General features: G+C 37.3%; 1 protein-coding gene across 1 annotated transcript; it reads right to left on the bottom strand.

Moving 5' to 3' along the window:
• Positions 1-17777: 17777 nt before the first annotated feature.
• Positions 17778-23248, bottom strand: LOC117597937 (leucine-rich repeat transmembrane neuronal protein 2). Its single transcript, XM_034307199.2, has 2 exons — positions 22738-23248; positions 17778-22075 (listed from the first exon to the last, which is right to left on the bottom strand). Exons 1-2 carry the CDS (start codon positions 22765-22767, stop codon positions 20459-20461), a joined length of 1647 nt encoding a protein of 548 aa, XP_034163090.2. The 5' UTR covers positions 22768-23248; the 3' UTR covers positions 17778-20458.
• Positions 23249-24972: the final 1724 nt, after the last annotated feature.

Below are 24972 nucleotides of genomic sequence, written 5' to 3'. Positions count from 1 at the left end.
TGAATAACATTCCCTGGTTAAAATGATGTAACTTTTGGACTTAAGTCGCCCACAGTTGAATGATTTCAGTCACAAAAGCGGCCTGTGTGGACCAGTCTGTAAATACATTTCATATACAGTCTGTAAATACATTTCAGTACAGGTTATGCCCAGGCTTCCAGCAAACCTTCATATCTCTACAGCACCATTTGGCATCTATGGAACCTCATATGGAAGGCTTGAGCCTGGAATGGACAACATGGTACATGGGACAAGACATTTCACTGTGCTCATGTAGTCTCTGACAACATCTCTGTCTCAGTCATAGAAATATGAGCTGATGTATTAAGCTGAAATAGCTATGTAGCATTGTGAAAGACTCATCAGTGCTATGACAAAACCATTGTAAGTTAAGATAGTGCCAAACGGTAGTATGTGAATTTATTATTATATACCAGCAGTAAAAATATTTACAGTGTAAAACCAAAAACGTGAGATCGTATGCTCTGCGCAGTGGTGGCTCGGTGGTTAATGTTCTGAGCTAGCGATTAGAAGGCTGTGAGTATAAATCCTAGGTCTGCTAGTGAACCATAGTTGTGCCGTTGAGTTACACCTCAACTACACTTGTATCTTGTTTTAATTTAAATGGAGCTAAAATGTCTGCCAATGGAATGCTGCCGAAGGACAGAATGGCTCAGGGTTTCTCAAGTTTCTCAGAATCATATGTGCTTTCTGCTCATTACAAATTTCTGACTGCAGCCAAAACTGTTTTGTGGGTGAGCGATTTGTCAGTACAAGCACAATTTCTGAGTGATTGCACTAATCCATCAAATGACAGACAAAAGCGAGGATTTGGAGAGTAAGAACTTCACAATGCAAATGATCCTGTCTCAATTAGCACATAACTCCTGAACAAACTGAACACCACTGCTCTCAGATAAAACAAAGTTACAGTAGATATGGTGCAGATAGTGGACAGGACGTGAAACCCAAAGCGGTTAGGTGCATGTTATTTGGCACTGAAATTGTCACTCCTAAACTAGTTATCTGTTTTTGTTGTTTTGTTTTTATGTTTTATGTGTTTTGTGTGTGTGTGTGTGTGTGTGAGTGTGTGTGTTTTATGTGCACTAGCAGTCAAAGAGTCAAACCCCCCTGCTGCGATAGCTCTCTCTCGCTGTCTTACTCACACACACACACACACACACACACAGTGTAGCCTGTCAGGTTACAAAGAAAATGGTGGAAAAGGAAAGCAGTACCGAGACCGAGAGCACTTACAACCAAGACTCCTTGCATTAAAGGTTAAATAAACATCTCCTACCAAAAACTTCACCACATCAATGATTATAAGAATTACTTTCTTAAACATCATCATAAACAACAATCCATTATTATTAGTCTAAGATTATGTGGAGCATCCAATGTACAAGTCCCTGCATGTGAGCTGTTACTATAGAAAAAAATAACGTATTAAAACAAAGCACACTAATATTAATGTTCATGTTACAGCTGGAACAACCTGTGCTGCTACAGGAAAATAATGCCCCCCTTCTGACCAATCAGATTCAAGCATTCATCCACGCTGTGGTATAAGACTGAAATAACTCGCATGGAATTACGCAGTGACCAAGAAAAGTGCTAAACAAATCCAAACCTTTTAATATTTATTCATTTTTAACAGTATTCCTCATGAAGCTTTGCACATCTTTTTTGGCATCGTTTCAACCAGCTTCATAAGAAGCTTCATCCAGGATGCTTTTCAAAGCTTCTTCTAAGGTTTAATTGAGTACAACACACAAACTGGCTATTACAAAAAAATGATTTTGAAATAATAATTACATTTGTCTTAGAAATAGGTTTCATTAAGACAACAAAAATCTTAAGATGGACGACAAATTAAAGGGGAAAAAAATCAATGACTCTTTAATGCTATGAGGGGGGCATTTATTTATTAGCTTGCATTGTTTGGCTTCTCTATAAATCAATCCAAAGTTCTTCTGATTTATCGCCTTTACCCTATGATGAACTATTTCTATCCTCATTTCCACAATGACTCCACCCACAGGGAACAAGGCTTCACTGAATAGTGAAATGAGACTGAAAATGATGTAAATCACATCATGCTATGGCTTCCACACTCACCACATCTCAACCCAAACGAACACTAATGGGAGATTTTGAAGTGATGTGTCAGATAGCGCTCTTCACCACCATCATCCCAACACCAACTGAAGGAATATCTTTTGGAAGAATGGTTCTCCATTGCCCCAGAACAGTTTCACAGACTTGGTGCATTGAAACCTGTGATGGTCCAACACATTATTGACACATTTTATACTGTTTTTTTCCTTTACTTTGTCACCTGTGTGTATTTTTAATCTATTGTGTCCAACCTATTGACTACCAGTACATTCTACAAGTGGAAATGCTGAAAGCAGGGATGATTTGCTGCTTTTTCTGTCCTTCAGAATACTTTTTCTACTCATAAAATGTCCAACAAGCGAAATCAGATTAGCATTCACCCACACACTTCAACCAACAGCAGTTGGCTTGCATTCTTTGTTTAGAGAGTTTGAGCTGCTGTGGGAAGAATGCTTGGCTTTTGAGTAAAAGGAGAAAGCAAGAACAGACCTTATCTCCATTCTGTTATCATGAGCAGTGCGACATCTCTAGTCAACAAAATGGATGTATTAGTATTGACTAAAGGCCAAGAGAATTTTAACAATAAAACTTTGCTTAATCTCATTGCCTTTATAAGCAAATTTAACATGTCTGCGATGCTTGCTTTTGATAAATTGCATGTAATTTATTCCCCTAGAAGACTGCACTCAGTTGACTCCACCTGCCTACACCAAATTAAACAAATATTATCTCTATTCCAGCAACAAATTTATATAAAGTTCATTTGTGCTTCATTTAGAAGGTCTCGCCCCGAAGTGCTGCTGCTTTATTTGGAAACTTATTGCTCTGCTTTAGGCTAAATTATTGAGTAAAAACCTGTTTCTTAGAGAAACAAGTGTGCAAAAGTTCATCTTTATTAAATGAGTTCGCCACAGCACTTTCCTTCTCGTCACTTATTCATCCAAGGCAAAATGTTTCTTCTGTCGTGCTGAGCTGCGTGTCCATCACACCCCATTCTCTCATTACTGAGAGGGAGAAAGAGAGAGACAGACAGAGAGAGATAGGCCAAGCCAAAGACATCCAGGTTTGCACTAAATTACTTCTCCATCACTAAGAAAAGAGTCATTACAGAAACTTATACCACAGCCCTGCTGAATTCTCAAACTCAGCAGAGCTGAATTTGTGACCATATTGCATATCACATATCCATATCACTGCATATCACAGGATTATATTAATGTATAATCACTGATATGGTGAAGGTTTATACAAGCAGATGCTTGTTCCTCTACAAGCCTGACATCAGACAATGTACTAAGCTCTAATAAAATAATTTTTCTTTTTGTTAGGATATTTATGACTAAGCATCCTATAAGTTCTCTTTTACTCACAGGGCTGGAGAGAGTCATGAAAAGACATAAGAGAAATATATAACACAAAATAATAATTTGTATGTTTTCAGTCACTTGCATTTGGTACCCCAATTATCACATATCCTGGTCTGTGGATAACAGAAGGGAAAGCTGTGTTTCTGCCAAATCCTCAATACAGACAAACTATTACAGAGCCTGAGCTCTTCATAAACAAACAGTGAAATGCTTCTGCAAACAAGTGACATTTGTTGTTTGACTGAAGCTTTTACATGGATCTCCTCGGAGAAAAGGTACAACTTTGCAGAATGGCACAGACAGTTCACCTCTCTAACCCAGCTCTGAGGAGACAGCCTTATCCTTATTGATTGATTGATTGGTTTGTTGATTGATGGATTGATTGTTTGATTGATTTGTTGGTTGACTAATTGATTGGTTGATTGATTGATTGATTGGTTTGTTGATTGATGGATTGATTGTTTGATTGATTTGTTGGTTGACTAATTGATTGGTTGATTGGTTGATTGATTGATTGATTGGTTTGTTGATTGATTGATTGATTGTTTGATTGATTTGTTGGTTGACTAATTGATTGGTTGATTGGTTGATTGATTGATTGATTGATTGGTTTATCTGTTTGTTGATTGAGTGATTGGCTGGTTGGTTGATTGGGTGGCTGATTGGATGACTAATTGAGTAGTTGATCTGGTTGAATGCTTGGTTGGTTCATTGATGGGTACATGGGATGACTCATTAATTGATTGATTGATTGATTGATTAGTTGGTTAATTAGTTGGCTCATTAATTTACAGATTTGTTGATTCATGGACATATTGATTGATTGGTAAATTGGTCACCTAGTTGGTTGGTTTGTTGATTGAATGATTGATTGATTGATTTAATTATGGGATATGGGATGACAACCATCCAACCTTGGAGAAACTGCCATGGTTTTGCTTAGGATAAGAACTAAGCTATGTTTAGCTATATTTAGAATCACTTTGTGATTCTAAAACAAAAGGATGCAGAATAATACTGTAGGTTCAGATACACTAATGTACACCAAAAGGCCAGACATGAGACTGTGGAACAAAAACTCTTTACATATGGGTAATTTTCCCTTCGTTTTGAACACTTTGCTGGTCACAAACTTTGAAAGCTTGAAGGTTTCATTCTCTTTGGCACTTCTCTTTACTGTTTCCCGGGGGCAAAACAAACTTTTGAACATGATATGGATGGTGATGAGTAAGAGAGATGTGTTTTCCTACAGAAAAAGTCAGTGGGTGGTTGTTTGCAACATCAGTCAGATAGCCTTTTCCTGTGAAAGTAGGTGGTTCTTGGCCATGTTTAGTGAATAAATGTATCAGACTCCTTAGCAACAGCTGGCATTCAGGCTTGAGAGATATCATTTACATTTAGAGCATTTGGCACATCCTCTTATCCAGAGTGTCTTACAGGAGTGCTTTGTAGTCTCATTCAAAAAGATATCTTCTTGCTAGTACAAATACTGTAGGTCAGGGTCTAAAAATGCAGACCCTGCTGATATCATAAAAGAGACACCTGCATGACCAAGTCAGGTTAGCAATATGAGAAGAAAAGTATTGCCCAGACCAACACCAAAGTTGCGTTATCATGATCCAAGAGTTCTCCAAGGAGATTGCTTCCTAAAAAACATTTTAAAAGGTGCTCCCAACTAAGCTATCTGACACTTGGTAAGAAATAAATAGCATTTGTGAAGATAAATTTCAGGTATCTTTAACATAGCAGTGAGTCATAGCTGTTTAGCATGCGATAAATAACATCAGAAGTAAACAGGTATAAGGTATACAAAGAAGCAGGGCTGACAGATGTTCTGATCTCCACATGTTTGTGTCTCAAATTTAACATAATCTCAGTTACTGAGCCTCAGAGTTGTTACACTGCAGACACTTTGTTGTTTCCCCAGCTTCAAACAGAGAGACGAGCTTGTGTATCATAGCCTGGCCTTTCAAAGACACACCAACACAGAGACTCTTCAAAAGCTTGCCAGGATCTGAGACGTTGTGCGGAGGATGTGTGAAAAGCTCTGAAGGTAAAACATACACTGACACTACCTGAGTGATGACTACACACCGGGTGTCTGTCCTATCAATCATGTAGGAAAGTGACAGTTATAGAAAAAAACTGTTTCCGTAATGTTAGTTTACTTGATCAACAATGCATTAACAATGATCATGAACACTAGGAGTTGGAACGCTAATTGTTTGTTGGTTAGTTGATTGATTGGTCGGGCAATTGGGTGGTTATTTGGTTGATTATGTGCTGGTAGTTTAATTGATTGATTTGATTGATTGGTTGGACAATTGGGTGGTTAATTGGTTGATTGGTCAGTGGATTAGTTGATTAGTTGATAGATGAGTTGATTGGATGGCTTCTTGATTGATTGATTGATTGATTGATTGATTGATTGGAAGGCTGTTCCATAACTGTGGGGCTTTGTAAGAGAAAGCTCAACCCCCTGCTGCAGCCTAAACTGTTCTAGGTACCAATAAATAGCCTGCACATTTTGATCAAAGTAGGGGTGGTGGATCATAAAAGACCAAAAATTCGCTCAGGTACTGTGGAGCGAGACGATTCAATGCTTTATATGTCAGTAGTAGCATATTATAATCAATGCAAAATTTGATTGGGAGCCAATGCAAGGTGGATAAGATAGGGGTGATGTGGTCATATCTTCTGGTTCTAGTAAGGACTCTTTCTGCAAGCTACTGGAGCTTGTTTATGTACATACTGGAACAGCCAGACAGTAAGGCATTACAATCATCCAACCTAAAGGTAACAAAAGCATGAACAAATTTTTCAGCATTGCATAATGACATTATTATCTTAGCAATATTGCTGAGATGAAAGAAGGCTATCCTAGTAATTTACCTCACTAATTTACACACCTCTACAATGTTACTCTTAGTAACTTCTGACTGACGAAGGTGTATATTATTAGCTCCTACATGAATAACTATCCTTGAAAACCTATGCTTGCCTAAGACCCTAAGTTTACCTTCTATGTCCTGCACCCTGGCTCCCTGTATACAACTAACTAGTGCTGCTGGTGCCCCTAATGGCCTAGCTAATTTTACGTGCCTTAAGATAGAGTGTCCTATAACCATAGTTCTTTCAGATTTATCAGCAGGAGCTTCACTGAGGAGAGCAAACACGTGAAGTGGAGAGGAGTGGTGCTTCCGTGGGTGAGCCGTAGAGTTAGCTTTCGCTTTGCAAAATTTGTTGACATTATTGATTGATTGGTAAATTGATTGCTTAATTAGCTGGTTTGTTTGATTGATTGATTGATTGATTGATTGATTGATTGATTGATTGAATGAATGAATGAATGAATGATCATGAGCACTTAGATTTGGAACGCGAAATTCAACTATGTCTGAATGCTAACTCAGTAAAACCCTAAATGATTTCTCTTTTGGAAAAAGATTGCGTACATTTGACATCATTATGTGTCACCATTTCATGAGGGAAATGTGAAATCTCCACATGTTATGCCCTGAATGTAAGTCAACACATGAAATTATGTGAGCGCTTTGCACTGTGTGTGAAGAATTAATATGAACCTTTATAAATCGTGTAGAAACCCATAAAACACTAAACTACTCTGTCTTCTGTTCTTTTGTGCCATTTTGTTGTTGATTGGATGTATGCTTAGTCTATCCACATTTCTCCAAAAATGGCATTTTGGTGAAAAAAAATCTACTTAGTTCACGTTCATTACATCTGCGACTGTATTTCAAATGCGTCTCCTCAATCACTGCTGAATCTACAGTTTGGGTTAAAAGGAAATCAGCTCTACTTTCGCTTGTTCGTAGCATTCTGTGGAGTTTTCTTTTGACTACTGCTGCAAAAATGCAAAATGTCTCATCTTACCAGGTGAAAATACCTTGCATATAGTTAGTTTTCTCTAGTATTTCATACTATAAGATAATATGAATCATAAATTAAATATATGAGAATTAAACTGATTTCTAGACTTTCACAACCTTGAAATAGTCTTATTCTATTTGCAACAAACTGATCAAACGTACTTGGTGGTGTTATTGTCAATTCAAACATGTAGCACTGTATATGGATTCACAGCATGTTTTATACATCTGTAGATACATATATGACTGGTTCAGACAGACGGGAGTTGTCTGATCAAAGTTGTCAGATCAGTCACTCGAGTCCGATCATCTACTCATCATCCATCTGGGAATCAGAGGGTTTGATCTCTGACAGCATCAGAAAGACTTTGCTGGAGCTGATGAAGGACTTCCTCCTCAAATATGCTGTTTCTCAGGAAACATTCTGTTCTACTTCCTGATTTTGAAACCTACTGCAGAACGACAGACATATAAAGACATGTAAAGACATTGCTAAAACGAAAAGAAAATGGATAATCAATCAATAATCAATAATTATTGACAAAATAACGTTGCATACACCGTTTGAGAAAATCAATATATTTAAAGAGAGAATTGTAAAATAAATAGTTAATTAAGTACTTCTTAATAGACACTTAATAGTTAATTAAGTGTCATCCTCTTTTTGGGATTCTTAAATGTAAAAAAATAAAATAGATATATAATTTAAATTTAAATTAATTAAATTAAAATGTAAAATGTATCTATTTAGTTAATGTTTATGTTAGTATTTTAGTGTTTATGTATAGTTAAACTTTATTTTAACCATCATGATCTTTTGTTTTACTCTAAATATTTGTTAGGGGCATCAAAAATTACACCACATGTGCCTTTTAGAGAAAAACAATATTTATAAAGAGAGAAAGATTAAAAAATATATATGTTGTTTATTTTTATTATTATTTTTTTTTAATGTTTAATCAACTTTTTGGAATTCTTAACTAAAAGGTATTAATGAAAATACCATATATATTTGAAATTGAAATTATTTAAATGAAAATTAAAATGTAAAATAAATGTAAATTATAACCTGGAATAGATGTATATTTATGGGTGTGGTTACAGCAGGAGGGCTGGACAAAGAGTTACAGCAGAAAATGTATTCTGGAAGTCGTGAATCTGGGCGATATTCTCATGCTGAGATGCTGTAAAGGCTTTATGTTAGGATCATCATACCTTCAGATGAGCGGATTTACAGAACGTCTTATAAGATGGTGTAAAATGTCTTCCTGCTGAGACAGGATGGGGGTTTAGCCCCGACGCTCGGCTCTACAGCAGCGCCTCCGGTCAGAGAGGTTACAAATTGTAATAATCACATTATGTCATTTAGCTGATACGGCTGTAGACACCAGCTGAGATCGAACTCATGAACTTGGAGTGAGAGCATAAACATCCTATCGTCCACCACACACACATTTCTGAATGTTCGATTTTTTTTTCTTGCCCTTGTGGACCAGCGTGAGTCCTTTTCTATCAGCCACAGAGACGAGGTGAAAAAGCACCGGAGATATGCAAGACCCAAAATGAACCCAGTCACGTTCCGGGAAAAGCCATCTGTGCCCACTTCAAGAGGATTCACAAAGCCAAGTGCATTCTAGGAAACCAGAGACATGCTATAAACCACGCTATAAAGTTATAAAATAGTCTCAAATTGCTTTTGCAATCTATTGATCGCTGGCTCTCTGAATTTTGTTGTCTTTGACTTTTAATTTTTTAATTTTTATTCGCTACTTATAAAAGTAAACGATTATTTATCTCTTTATTTATTACCATACAAATGAAGTCTGTTCTTTCTCATTGTAAATGATTTCATACCATAATTCATGGTATGAAATGCAGCGCACAAGGCTAAAATTATATTTGTTGGCTCGTCCACATTTGCACCCAATATAAACTCCAACTCCCATGATCCTCTGCCAGTACCTATTTCACATGACTCTCAGTCATAAGACTAAACTAGAACCTATATACAGTCACAATGTCCCGACTTCTAACAACACCCATCTGTACTTAATCACACACTCGGTTTGAATAAGCTGGACTTCTAATTGAATATTTGTGATGTCTCACAGTCGAGTCATGTGACAATGAGTCATGTGAGGTCGAGTGTAGTTGTTTCAAGTTAATCTAGTCGATTCGAGTCTAGTCTAATCAAGTCAAATCTTGTTGTCAAGTCAAGTCTAGTTGATTTGAGTTGTCAAACAGAGTCAAGTGGAGTCTAGATGAGTCTAGCTGTTTTGAGTCTAGTCAAATTGAGTCTAGTTGATTCTAATCTAATCTAATTAAGTCAAATCTAGTTGTCTAGTCGAGTGGAGTCTAGTTTATTTGATTCTAGTCAAATAGAGTCAAATAGAGTCTAGACAAGTCGAGTCTAGTTGAATTGAGTCTTGTGTTGAATCTAGTCAAGTCAAGTGTATTTGATTTGAATCTAGTCTAATCAAGTCAAATCTTGTTGTCAAGTCGAGTCTAGCTGAAATTAGTCTTGTCAAACAGAGTCAAGTGGAGTCTAGATGAGGCTAGTTGTTTCAAGTCTAGTCAAATTGAGTCTTGTGTTAAGTCTAGTTGATTCTAATCTAATTAAGTCGAATCTAGTTGTTTAGTCGAGCTGCGTCTAATCAAATGGAGTCAAGGGGAGTCTAGTCAGGTCTAGTTGATTTGAGTCTAGTCTAGTCAAATCAAATCTAGTTGTGTCAAGTCTAATCAAGTCTAGTTGATTGAAGTCTAGTTGATTCGAGTGTAAGCCAATCAAGTCAAATGTAATTGTGTCAAGTCCTTTGAAAAACTTGTGAAAAAAAATGAATCATATAAAAATCCAAATGTGAATATAATTGAATCATGTAAAATCACATGCGAAAAATGAATCATATAAAAATTAAATGTGAGAAAAAAAATGAATTGTGAAAAAAATCACATGTGAAAATGAATGAATCATGTGGCAAATCACATGAAAGTAAAAACATGCACAACATGTGAAAAAAACATGTTTAGAGTGTAAAAAAAAAGACGTACAAATTTCACAAGTGAAGTCTTTTTGTCTTTTCTATAATGGTGTGCTTGTCTCTCTGAGCTTTACGGCTCATCTTCCTGCATGACTTCATTCTGTTTGCAGCCATGACAGATCCTCAGCCAGGTTTCTCTCCACGTCTTTGGCAGTTGTTTCACGTCTGGAAAGAAACAGCATCTCTCACTCTTCATGATCACTGCCAGCTCAGCCTCGACATTCAGAGCCGTGTCTGGAGTCTCTGGTGTGTCGTCCAAACGTCTGGAGCTGGAGGACACACAGCTCATTTGTCATGTGAAATAAGATGTGAGGAGGCTTTATAGAGATGCTTCATAACCTTGGATATTTGAAGCGTTACTTGCTGTTGAGGCATTCGGGTTTGCATGGTGGAAATTCAACAGCTGTATCTTTTCACGTGTGATTTGTTTATTTTCATATGTATATTTTTTTTTTTTTACAAAAAATAAAAAAGACATAATCTCACATCCTTGCTAATCGCCGTTTACCTCAGGACCAGTCACTGATTTGGACAAGTTTCAGGCAGTATCACTTCATCAGCTGAACAAATTCATGGCACAAACGAGACTATTGATTTTATTGTGAATAAAATGCCACACTAGGCAAAGAGAGACAATTAATAAGGATTGTCTCACTAACACAATGTGATTAAAATGTCTGGAGAGAAAAGATATGCGGTATTTATTTAGACACTAACTCTGCATTACAATGAGCCATTCACCTTGTACTGTTCTCTAGTGTGAAAACTTTCACTGCCCTCAAATAGCCGACTATTTAAATAAAAATCAAATACTAATTAGTGAGTCCAAATGTAATATCTGAATGGCCTTCTTCTCCTCCATTAGCCATGGTGGAAATATCAAGAGGGCCATTATGGCTGACAAAATCTGAACTTTTATCAGAGAACAGCAGGTATTAATATGGAAAAAAAAAAGTTCAAACTAGAAAGAGGTGTGTTCAGGTAAAATCAAAGCAAATTTTTCATCAATAACTCATTTTAGGCCCAATTCATTTTAAAATCATTTTCCCTGTCACTGAAAGCCTTATGTAGCTCTACAGAGGGGTGGAAATACTTGAATAATTGCACTTCATTTCTATAAATGAAAAGTAGTACTTCTTTCAACTCTTACCTAATTACATTTACAAGACAAGAAAATGTTCTTTTTACTCCTTACATTTTTTTATTCGACCTTCGAAGTCATTACAAATCCTGAAGGTCTCTTCTTCTCTCATCCAGCCAAAGTTCGCATGCTTTACATCAATGAATGGGCTCTGGGTTATTTCAGTTTAGCAATCAAGTTCAATGTAGAAAAAAAAAAAACATTGAACCTTCTCATGCTTCACAATGGGGAAACATGTATAAATGTAAAATTTATATCCAGATTTCTGTAAAGCTGCTTTGTGACAATGTCCATTGTTAAAAGCTCTATACAAATTGAATTGAATAGTTAGTGCTATAGCTAACCATGTGTGTCTGAAGATGGATAATACACTACACTGAAGTCTTGAACTTGTAGATGAGTGCCCAGGCCTTACCTCTTACCTCTGCAAAATGTTTCAGTAAACAAAGTCAGGTATAAAATAAGGCGTATCGTTTACCTCTCCAGAAAGTATGAACTCTATCTAATTTAGTGGCTAAATTATATAATAGTGGCTAATGTAATTGGCTGGGCAGCAAGTTAAATTCTAGCTAATGGTAATTATTGGTTCATGATATTTCACTTCTGGAGCATTAGTCATACATATGACCTGCAGTCTTACAATGTTTTCAGGCAAAATGGCATAGATGCTTTAATATGAAAATTGTCTCGATTCATCATTGATTTTTCAATCCTAACACAAAAATCTTTACTTTTTAATCAATGTTATAAACATTATGGTGTTCTGTCTCTGTAATGGAGTGTAGATGGTGTGATTACGTGCTGGTGGAAATCTCCAGAAGGCCATTAGGGCTGAGTCTGCATCTTGTCTTTTATCAGAGCAGCAGGTATTGATGGAGATAAATGGTTCTTTAAGAGTAGAAAGAGAGGCACAGAGGAGTTACTGCATGCTCAGGTATAATCAAAGCCCAAAGTTCCACTAATGGCTCCTTGTTATGTTCTCCATCATCGTTCAGTGCGGTCCTACACAAGCTCACAAAGTGTGTACTGTTGTCTTCAGTTATGATCATCTTTCCACATGTTATGCCTGCAAATAGGAGATCATTTCAAAGAAAGATACAGTGGATTTTTTTTTTTTTAATCAGTAACATGATCAGTCTTGAAGGGATTTACGTTCCACATTAATTGAGAAGGACACTATAATTGAGAATTGTATTCATTATTTCATCTCATCATATGAATACCCACAACACCACATCCTGAGTGTTTTATTCCTCTTACACCACAGCAATTAGCCAACAATTACAATGTTTTATTTATTAAAACACATCATGTATTGTTTTTATCCGTTTAAAGTTACATTTATTATTGTGGAATGTCCATGAAACAAGTCTTGTTCTTGCTTATGTTCTAGCAGTGATAAACAGTCATTCCCTCACACACACACACACACAAACACTCTAAAAATCATCTGTCTTAAAAATGTCAGAAAAATAAAATTACAGATTTACCTTTGACCGTTACAAAACACTGACACTGGAGACTCCTTCCATAAATGTTAAACATCTCCTTACAGAAAACCTCACTATATCAACAATTCCAGGTGTTTTTAATCTGTTTATTTGGAGTGTCTTCTATCCCTGTGTATGAGCTGTTACTATAGAAACCATAATGTTTTAATTAACATATATACATTAATATATATATATAAACCTGTGATTTGTAGCTGCACTACTGTCAGAGCTGCTGCTATAGAAAATTAATCAACACCTTCTGACCAAGCAGAAGCGATAATTTATAAGCGCTGTGATATGAGCTGAAAATACTGAAAAAATGATTTGCAAGAATTTGGATAGATTATTATATACTATTATATACAGTATATTATAGATTATATGCATCAAGTGAGACAAAGTACAGCATGCTTATTTAAAAATGTGTGATCATTACATAATCACAATTTACATAATCACAATTCTCATGTTCAGATCCGTTGTGTGCAAATAACAGGCTAATTTTCCTGAATAAACGAAGCTGCACACTGATACAGGGCTTCGTCATGGAAAGACAAGCATTCTGTAAAGTGACAAATCAGTGAGGAGAAGAAAGAATGAGCAATACTCTTGTTTTCCTCCCATCAATTGTTAATTACGTCCCACTGCTGCGCTTTGAAAGAGGACATGTTGGAATGGATTTGCTTTGTAGTCTTAAAAGAACAATAATTTAGTCCGAATTTCATACTCATCATTGTTTTCCCCCATGTGACTTCTCTACATTTCTCTCAACTGGCTTCCCAAAGTTCATGAAGAGAGCCACAGAGGTTAGAATGGAAATGCTGCTACAGTACACTGACACTGAGGATTGTAAAGACCTCGCCATTAACACATGGATCAAATCGGAGAAGTGCAAACTCTTTAAATCGCAGCACTTTAGATGCAGAACGTTCCTCTGTTCTATGTCTGACAGCTCATATTTGTCCTGCTACAATTATCCTAAAATTCCCTCTGCCTTTGTAGAAAGAAGTAAAGAAAGAAATTAGTAGTGTTTTTTTTTTTTACCTCATGCTCCTTTCGTTTTCATTCAGAAACTCACACTGAACCTGTCATGAATGCTTATTAAGCATCACTGTCTCTACAGGTTAGAGGCGATGGCTTTGTGTTTATGCTACATGTCGTACGTCTTTGTCTCGCTTGGCAGAAAACGTAACACATGTAATGATAAGCAGCGTAAAAGAGGAAATTTAGGAGAAAGCCGTATTAGTGACATGTGGCTTGACGCGCATGGTGGTTTTGTTCCATATTTCCGAGCCTCTGGAGAAGATGGAGGAGTTGTTCATCCTTTTGTTAAACTTCGAATGAAAAGAATCCAACACTACAAAAAAAAAAGTGACTTCTGATTTCTTGCTTTTTATAAATATGTTATGGAAGAAGAACAAAGTTTTAGTGTAGTGCAAATTATGCCCTTGAACACATGCTCCCTTCTGTCTTATCACAATTCGACATATTATTTCCTTCTTTTCTCCCTCTGACTACACTTCTCAAATCCTGAGATCACAAAAGGAAGGGATGTGTAAAGTATCTGAATAGCAAAATGTTTATTCACATCATTTCACCTAGGGATTAACCACTGCTGTAGTTCATTCACACATCTCAGGACCCAAATCCCTAATTTTTATTGATTTAGTCTGATTTCAAATTCCAGACCAGTCACAATATGAGAGATTCTTAGCCATTGACAAATTACTCTGTTTTTCTGTGGCTTATATTTGGCTTTTCATCCACCTCTTTTATGCAGGTTTGGAAAATGCACATTGTAAAACCTGAACTGGAAAAGCTAGGAATTAAAAGGAAGAAAGAAAGAAAGAAAGAAAGGTGAGCTGGTCTAGTAATAACAGCGCCATTTAAAGTGTGAAAAGTGTGAAATGGTTGCTTTGCATGTCGTCCACTGTCCACTCCTGACGTTTGAAAGGATTTTGTGTATTAAAAACCTTTCAAATAAATTCTACTAACAAGAGCTAACATGAGCTTCGAGTGTTGCACCTTTCACATGTGCAACACTTCTTGTCCAGTTTGTGTGTTGCCTTATTAAAGGTGTGTGCATCTACCACTATTAAATTTCTGGGGTCTAAGTTATTTTTAGCCGTTGAATACAACAGGATACAACAATACGTCACCGTTTGTCCTGTGTCCATGTGGTCTTTGCTCACTAACTGTGATGTATTAGTGGGTGATGTCCATCCATCACCATTTCACACACAGTATACACCTCCTCTAAGCCATACTGAGTGCAGCACTATGTGTCTTTATGATCATAAACATAATGAATTGGATGTAAGTGTCATATTTTACAGTGCAGTGCTGAAGATAAAGCAGCCTCAATGAAGAATTCACACATATTAATAAACAGATACATGAATGTAGTGATGCATAAACACTATGAGGAAAAAGTGTGACTGATTAAAAAACAATAGCTAGCAGTGGAGGAGATGCATCCGTCCATCCATCCAGCGACCCATCCATCCATCTGCCCATCCAACCATCCACCCATCCACCCATCCCTCCATCCTAAAATCCACCCACCCATCCATCCACCCACCCATCCATCCACCCATCCATCCATCCATCCTCCCATCCATCCACCGACCCATCCATCCATCCACCCACCCATCCTCTGATCCATCCACCCATCCATCCATCCATCCACCCACCCATTCTTCCATCCATCCACTGACCCACCCATCCACCCACCCACCCATCCATCCATCCATCCATCCATCCTCCCATCCACCGACCCATCCATCCATCCACCCACCCATCCTTTGATCCATCCACCCATCCATCCATCCACCCACCCATTCTTCCATCCATCCATCCTCCCATCCACTGACCCATCCATCCACCGACCCATCCATCCATCCACCCATCTATCCATCCATCCAACCATCCATCCACCTATCCATCCACCCATCGATCCATCCTCCCATCCATCCACCCATCTATCCATCGATCCATCAATCCATCCACCCACCAATCCATCCTCCCATCCATCCACCAATCCATCAAAGGCAGCAGCTGTTGCTTTCATAATTATATATCAACTCAGAGCCAATTTGCAGCCACGGTAGTTGGTCTGACATGTTGACACATCATTTGCATGTACAGTATAAGGTGCTACTTGCACAATGCATATTTGTTAAGGAATCACTGTTTCCTTGAAACATCAATCATCCAGGATCATTTTATTTCCCCTGACGCAGCACACCTAAATGAGTTTATTAGTATTATTTAATAACTACCTACGGTATTCACGCCTATATATGTTAAGCAATCCAGTGCACTTGTAACACATACAGTATGTATAAGAAAAGAAATGATTAGTTTAAGGAGTACGTTTCATGCTCCACGAATTGATCAACATTCTGCAAACATCAACCTACTGTGGATGTTTTTTTTTTTTTTTCCAAATCCTGAATTCTTGTGCACATTTCTTCAACAAGAACATAGTGATTATACAGAACTGTAGCAAAAAGAGTGTGGTTTTAACACCTCTCAGGAATGACCTTCACTGCCAGCAAACTAGTATTTAACGGGTTCTAATAAGACTGTAACATTCCAGAAATAACATTCCCGCAATGTTCTATAAACTCAGTGTTAATACACTGTAGCTCAAGCAACGTTCCCAAGCAGACCAAAAATAACATTATGGAAATACTGGTAATGTTCAAAAAATGTTCTGGTAATCTGCTAGCTGGCTTGAGGCTTCAGTATCGGTATCGGTTGATGAGTACCAAAAACATGTACTCGTACTCTGTCTGAAAAAAACAAAAAAACAAACTGGTATTGTTGCATCCATAATGTTTTTATTATTGGGATTTTATACCACAGCGTGTTGAATGCTGATTGATTCTGATTGGTCAGAAGGTGTTGATTAATATTTCTATAACTGCAGCTTTGGCAGTTGTGCAGCTGCAAATCACAGGTTTATATGAATATAAACTTATAAATATAAATATATATTTATATTGTGGTTGTTCTAATACGTTATCTATTCTAAAATAACAACTCATTTACAGGAACTTGAATGGTGGACGTTCCACATAAACGGAAAAAACGTGTGAAATCATTGATATTGTGAAGTTTTCAGTGAGGAGATGTTTATTTAACATTTATGGAAGGAGTCTCCAGTGTCAGTGCTTTGTAATGGTCGGAGGCTTTCTCAGTAACATGACAAGCTGAATTTTTTTGTCTTAACTTCAAGACAGAGAAAAAAGAGAGGCTGGTGAGGGAACGACTCTTTATAGCTGTTATAATGTAAGTGAGAACAGGAGCTAACCTGTTTTGTGGGTTTATAGTTGATTGTAAATATAAATAGATAAAAAAAAAGTGTGACGTGTTTTTAATAAAATCAATTTTCAGTATGTAAGAGTAACTCTGCTTCATCACACCACCCTTTCGTTGATTATTTTCCTATAACAGCATGGCACAGAGTGTTTTAATCCTTCCATATCAGTGTATTCAAAATGGAGAATTCCATAATGTCCAACACTGAATAAATAATGATTCAAACGATTCTTATATACTGTTTGAATAAACACTGATCTAATGTTGACATTGTATTGTTTTGTATTGTTTTGTATAATATTAAATCAGTATCATGCAATGATTAATTCATTGTTAAAATCTAAAATGAATTAATAAGAGCAGACAGCTATGAATCGCAATTTTCATCAATGCCAATGCAATATCAATGCAACATTTTTATCATATTATCATTTTATGATATTATCATTTTAGGTGAAATTAGTGAAATAGTGAAATTCTTTATAGAAATTCAATCACAATCATATAATTTTTGACACAAACAATATTTTTGTCTCAGACAATTAGCAAACTAGGACAATTGTATGACCACTTTATATGATTTCCTTTAAAACATCCTATATTCCCAGCTCTTTATTCCTCTTTATTCCTCCTTCATGATGTTTTGCGATGTTTTACGATGTAACACCCTGATAATGGTTTCAGTGTTCTCTAATATTAGTCTCTAATATTAATAATACAGACAAGACAAGCCATCTAAAAAGTGTGTTGTTATTGAATTTTAATGATGCTGAGCCTGACATAATTACAGAGAAAGAAGGCAAGTTAGCCAAGCTGAATTCTGTTTTTCTTCTTATCCTACCTTGCAGCACTGAGCTCTCTCACATCCCTCGTTTTTACTGTACTTGCATGGGTCATTTCATCACACTGCTTCACTTCTGATCATCTTCAAGCTGCTGTGGAATTTCTGTCTGCTGATTACTATATACTGTACGTACTCTTCACCTCCCTGTCCCTCCATTAGCCAATCTGTTTATCCGCACCAGTTCTTCTTTTCTTTCGTTTCAGTTGTGTCTTGCTTCTCTAATCGACAAGGTAGAAACACTACTGCACTAATGGTGGTGTGTAAAGTACATCCCCTTTAAACTTTTTGACATTTTGCAGTGTTAAACTTGGAACTGAAATGGACTTAATTGAATTTTTATGTCATGAATCCACACACAATATTAAACTTGGGGAAAAAATCAATGTAGTTCATTAATAGTTGATTAGTTGATACTGCACTTAGGTGCCAGAGAACCACTATAAACTGGGCTACGAAGCCAATTTTCATGCCAGCCTTTTGTCAAGAAAATGAAGTCTATATCAAGAAAATGAACTCACGTTATTCCAACTTGACACAAGTCAATGAAAGCAGTTTACAGCTGATGTTGAATACTCCTGTGGGTTTATGTCATGAGGAGCTTATGTAGGTGTCCTGAACACTAACCTTAGTGTAACGTAATGTGTCACCACAAATGAAGTATCATCAGCTTTACTTTGCATTGTGTCAGGTTTACAGCTTTCTTTTTTTCCCAATTCTGCACTTTGAATGCATTTTTCCTACCTTTCAGGCAGCCAGCGGTTTCCATTTATCCATTTAGTTCATAAGCATGAAAACAACCATGCAGAGACTTGGAAATCTTTTCAGCCTGGTAATTCATCACAGTGAAAATCAGGTCACGTTTTTCTTCACTGCTTCAATCAAAATATCGGTTCCACACACAAGTGTCTTTTCTTCGCCACCTCAATGAAAATATTAGTCTGTTCCACACACACGTTATTTAACTGCGGTGAAGATTTGAATAATGCTCTAGACTGGCACTATAACAGCCGCTCTGACACTAGTGTAACCTGCAAATCACAGGTTTATATTAATGCGCTTGTTCTAATACGTTATTGTTTCTATAGTAACAGCTCATTCACATGGACTTGTATGACAGATGCTCCATGTAATCTAAGGTTAATTACAAAAAGATTGAGAAATGTGTTGTTATTTAATAAAGAAAAACTTCTCATCTGATATGGTAAAGCTTTCTGTGAGGAGTCTTCAGGACAGAGGACTTTCCAGTTTCTTGGGAACATGTCAAACTGCTTTCGTTGTGGTTGTTGTGGTTGTTGTTGTTGTTTGTTTGTTTGTTTTGTTTTGTTTTCACCTTATTCATTTTAAGATATAGAAAAAAGAGATGCTGGTGAGGGAACGACTGTTTATAGCTTTGTATAGCGCCACAACATTAAATGAAACTATAAATGGATAAATTGCATGACATTTTCTTTAAATAATAATTTAAGAAATGTAAGCATTGGCACATTTCTGTTGTGTAAAAGGAATAAAACACTTCATGATGTGGTGTTGTAGGAAAATAGTTAACTTTGAGGTGGTAACAATAACTACGCTTTGTGTTGGGCCACGTCACACCACTCCATTGTTGATTATTTTCCTACAATCACATCACTCCAATTGTTTAATTCTTTCAATAAACTATGCATTGGATCTCTTTTTCAGCCAGCTATCATGTAGTGTAATGAAAAGAAAGAAAGAAAGAAATGTTTCTAGCTAAGGCAATGGTTTGAACTATCATGGTCAATCCTTTGCCCATTTTTTTCTCCTTATATTCTAAATTAATGTGCATTGTTCAGATCTCATGGCATCTTCTTCCAGTCCTATTCTAATATCTTTATTTATTACAGTACCAGTGCAAAACTTTGAGATTTGTTATAAATTACCAAACAATTAGCAATGATTGGTAACTTATTTTCCCTTATGTTCCTTTATTTCTGTTTGCTAAGTGATTTCACTTATTAATACTGAAATGTCATATATCGTATAAGACAATATTCTGTAATTTAAGACTGCTGTCATATTGTTTTTATTGTTTTGTTTTTCATATTATTTCTCTAAAAATACCATAAGGTTTGACCTTCACATTTTTATTGAATTTCAAAGCCAGGAAAAAAGCATGTATTTCATTTTTCTTTACAAACTGAAATATTCATAAACAAATCTTGTATTATCTGAAATGGTCAAAATGGTCAACCAATCATCTGAGTAAATAAATAGTGTTTATACTTCACACTCTTTGTAAGATGGTTGCTGACACTTGCACTGCCCGTAGCCATTTATGATTACAAGTGCACCGTCGTTGTGAGTCAGCTCATATTCATTATAGGGCAACTGTGTGGCTGGGTCTGCCATCGGCTGCCTTTCTTGTGTCTGGTTCTGCTGTCTATTCTGAATGGTCAAGCAGTGGTGGGTTCGTCGTATAGAGTGTGGGCAGCACTTCCAAGAGATGTACACTATGAAAATGATGAGAAAAAAGAAAAACAAAAGAGCCATGGTACCTACAATTATTGTCTGGGTTAGTACCATGTTGTCCATCAGAGCAGAGTCATCAGTAACATCTTCCATCTCATCTGTAGTTGTAGAAACAGTAGTTTGTGGGGTTTTGGCAGCAGTGGTGAAAATACTAAAGCTCCCCAAATTCTCTGCATAGAAGTCCTGTGTTGGTGTCTGCATATTCCCAAACAAAGATCTAGTGAATTGTTGGGGTAACGTGGCCTCCCTCGTAGTGCTGGTCGGTGCAATAGGCGCTAAGATGTTTTGACAGAGTTGGAATCCATGAACAGCATCTAGTATTTCCTCACCCTGTGTGTACTCAGGACTGTGGCATAGGATGGATTGCTCCCATCGACCCTTAAACTTACTAAGCCAACTGGCCAAGTTGCAGATTCTATTGGTACATTCCCAAAGGTTGTTGGACAACCCGATGGTGTTCAGAGACTTCCACATATCCGTGGTTTGGGTATCAAGGCTGGTCAACTTGTTGTTATCCAGCAGCAGAACCTTAAGGTTTGGTAAAGTTTCAAACACTTCAGGGGTTAGCGTGCGTATCTCATTCCCAGTTAGATCCAGTTTTTCCAGAGTGGTCCACTCCCACTCCATGGTACAGGTTAAATTGTTAATCTTGTTCCATTGCAGATAGAGGAACTGGAGGGTGACAAGACGTGGGAAGTGGGCCAGATTGATCTTGGTCAAGTGGTTGTGTTCCAAATGGAGTTCCTGTAGCTTTATTAGCCCAGCGAATCCATTCCGCGCCAGGCTCCGAAGCCGGTTGTTGCTTAAACCAAGGTATTCCAGACTCCAGCAGTCCCAGAAGGCTCGCACAGGCATAGTCCTCAGTAAATTGGACCTCAGATGGAGGATCTGGAGCTTCCGAAGCCCATGAAAGAGCTCAGGCTCCAGTGCAGTCATCTGGTTAAAGGATAGATCCAGGATTTGGAGGTTGATAAGGTGGATGAAGGTTGTGTTGGGCAGCTTAGTGATGCGGTTGGAGCTCAGGTTCAGGTCCTTGAGCTTGTAAAGCCCCTGGAAGGCATCTTCATGCACGTTGAGTATTTGGTTATGGTCCAAATGGAGCCAGGTTAGCTGGGTGAAGCCAAAAAATTGGTCAGGGCTCAGCTCGGTGAAGCTGTTGTGCCGGAGCGAGAGTCCAAGGGCTCCTCTGTCCACGCCATCTGGGGGCGCCAGGAGTCCCTGCGTGTCGCAGTAAAACTGCAGGTCCTCGCAACGGCATTTCTGAGGGCAGGCTGTGCATGACGCAGGAGGGAGGCACAGTAGCATGCTGATTACACAAAGTGCTGCTGGTGCTTGTCCCGCCAATGGCCACCTTGGAATGAAAACCTGGGTTGTTTAAAGATAAGCATATCTGATCTCAGCAGGGCATACATGTGTGTGTGTGTGTGAGTGTGTGTGTGTGCATATATATATATATATATATATATATATATATATATCAACATTAATATTTATGATATTATTGTCTCTAATATTTATGTCTCCAGCTCTAGGTTTAAATATTAATGTTGATGCAGAATTTGAGGTTTGGATGTTGTTTGAAAGCTTAAAATTTAGCTGGTTTCCCATTTTAATAATAATCAATTCAGTAACAGTAATTATGCCAAATGCCCAAATGCATGCATTATTCATTCAGCTGTTTCAGATGCTAAATCTGTTGCTCATTTGCAGATTTCTGAATAGATTCTATTCCCATAATCCATTTTACCTCTTCCTCTATATTTATGCTGCATTTGGTAACCATATATGAATGATTTTATCAACATGCTTTGAGTCATCATTATCATTTCTCTATTCTACGGTACTGCTGTTATTTCATGGCAGTCTAAATCACAAGTTTGGATGATTCAAAATGGGGAAATGGTGTAAGAAGATGACATTTTTAGTGCACGGGCAGTCTACCCCCTCACTCTCTCCCTGCCGTCTTTTCAATTCACTATTCATTTCCTATTCATGTCCAGACTGTGTAAATCAAAGAGCGAACTTACCCATTCTTTTGTGAACATCAGTGACTGCATTCAACTGTCCTTTTCTGCAGACTTCTGGAAAAGCCAGACGAAGGACAAATCCAAGGGGAAAAAAGCCAATGGAGTGAATGCAAAAAGTAGTAAAGAAATACCAAGCCTCCTGATCTGAAACAAATTAAGAAATTCCATGGTATATTTTGGGTTTTCTCCAGAGCCGTGGGCTGAAAGCTAGCAAGCTGCAGACGGCAAAGTGTTGTCGATCATCCGTGCCATTTATCCCTCTCTCGCTAGCTCATTCTGGCTTGTGCTCTTTCTCTCTCTCTCTTGCACTGTCTCTCCACTCCCTTTCTCACTTGCTTTCTGCCTCGCACTTGCAATATGCTTGCCCATTTGATTCACTCTTTCCTCTGCATTTTTTTCTTTGATGCGTCATCATCTGAATATTGATCATTTCAGCTCGTTGTGTGGAAAATCACAGCTGAAATGAACACTGTAAATCTCTCACTGCCTCTCTCCCCAGCTAGTCAGCTGGTCTCTCATTAGAGATGCGTGTGTGTATTGCAGCTCTGCCGTCCTGTGGAATTCATTTACATTTACATCACTTTTGGGGATTCATTTGAATACAGATTGGTTAGATTATAGACTATAATATTAAATCCCATTCTTACTATTAACAATAGCTTCAATGATGAATTTATTATTCAATGGTAAAGGAAAAAAGAATGTTGTTCCATTCATTTGAGAGATTGCTCACGGTTTCTAGGTTCCTGGTTTGATTCTGAGCTTGGGTTACTCTCTGTGTGGAGTTTCTGTGCATGTTTTCCCCATGTCCATGTCAATTTCCTCCAGGTTTTCCAGTTTTCTTCCAATGAGTGTGTGCATGGTTCATTGCGATGGTCTGGCATTCCATCCAGTTTATTCCCACCTCCCACCCAGAAGTCCTGGGATATGCTCTGGCTCCACTGCAGAATAAAGCACTTACTGAAGATAAATGAAAGAAAAACATTTATGTTTAATCTGCCATTTTCTTCTGCTTGGTTTGAGTTAGGCAGGACTATATGGCATCCAGGTGAAGCCAGCTTACCCTATGAAGGAATCAGAAATTGCTGTCTGATCACATCACAGAAATTGGCAAAGTGAAATTAGCAAAATGACTGCACTATAAATGAAATAATGGACCTCATGCACCTGTAAAAGCTAGAAAAGCTCTAGAAACTTGCACTATAAATGGAATAACACAAAGTTAATCTGATCTTGACTGGCGAAGCTTGTAATATAATGAAGTAAACAGTTAAATTTGAAGATTGTAAAATATGTATGTACGTATGTATGTATGTATGTTTGTGTAGCTTTTCTTATAACTTATGTTTGACACCTTTTTCAGCAAGCTGTAATGAAACATAGGACAAAATATGCTGCCTGTGCATGGCAACATTATACCATTTTATATATATATATATATATATATATATATATATATATATATATATATATATATATATATATACAAACATATATACTAAATTGATAAAATGTTTGTCGCTAAGGCAATAACATCAGGAGCTGCACTTGTACATGGATTACATCATATCTATAATACCAGCTAGCATGAAGTTTTTCACCACCTCACACCACACAGCCGAACTACAGGACGTCCCCGGGGGTCAGTTCTTGATCCACCTATCATAGGTGTCATACCAGACTAGGGCAGTACTCCTCCCCACCAGCAGAGGTCAGTGTCTGCTGAATTCTAGTCAATTGCTCATTTCCTGTTTCCTGTCTACCTATTGGTTTATTCACTGTATAAGCTCACTATTTAAGTCATTTAGTCATTCTTTGCGAAGTCTTGCCATTCTTTCAAGTTGGGTAAGTTCTGAGCTGTGTTTTTCCCGATTCCTTATCCGGTGTATTGCTCCTTTTGCGATGTCACGTTCGACCTTTTTGTTTTGACAGTTGATATAAATACTGTTTTTGACCATGGTCTGTTTTACAACTGCAATTTTGGATTGTGATTTATTCAGCTTTGCGCATGGTTCATAACTCCTGTGCTAAATTTGGTTCATTAAACAGGGCAGTGATCAGATCTCATGGATTCTCCTCACAGTGCTATTCTAAAAGCAAACTTTACTCCTCCATCCACCCCTAAGAAAAGATACTTCCATTATACTATGTTCATTCTAGGCTTATGGCACATACTTATCATCACCTGGTATTCCATGTTGATATCAGAGCATTTTTTTATAAGTACGAGTAAAT

This window comes from Pangasianodon hypophthalmus, chromosome 9, assembly GCF_027358585.1.
Source record: "Pangasianodon hypophthalmus isolate fPanHyp1 chromosome 9, fPanHyp1.pri, whole genome shotgun sequence".
In the NCBI taxonomy this organism is placed as follows: Eukaryota; Metazoa; Chordata; class Actinopteri; order Siluriformes; family Pangasiidae; genus Pangasianodon; species Pangasianodon hypophthalmus.
Note: the sequence above shows the minus strand (reverse complement) of the source record. Positions and strands in the feature narration are given on the sequence as shown.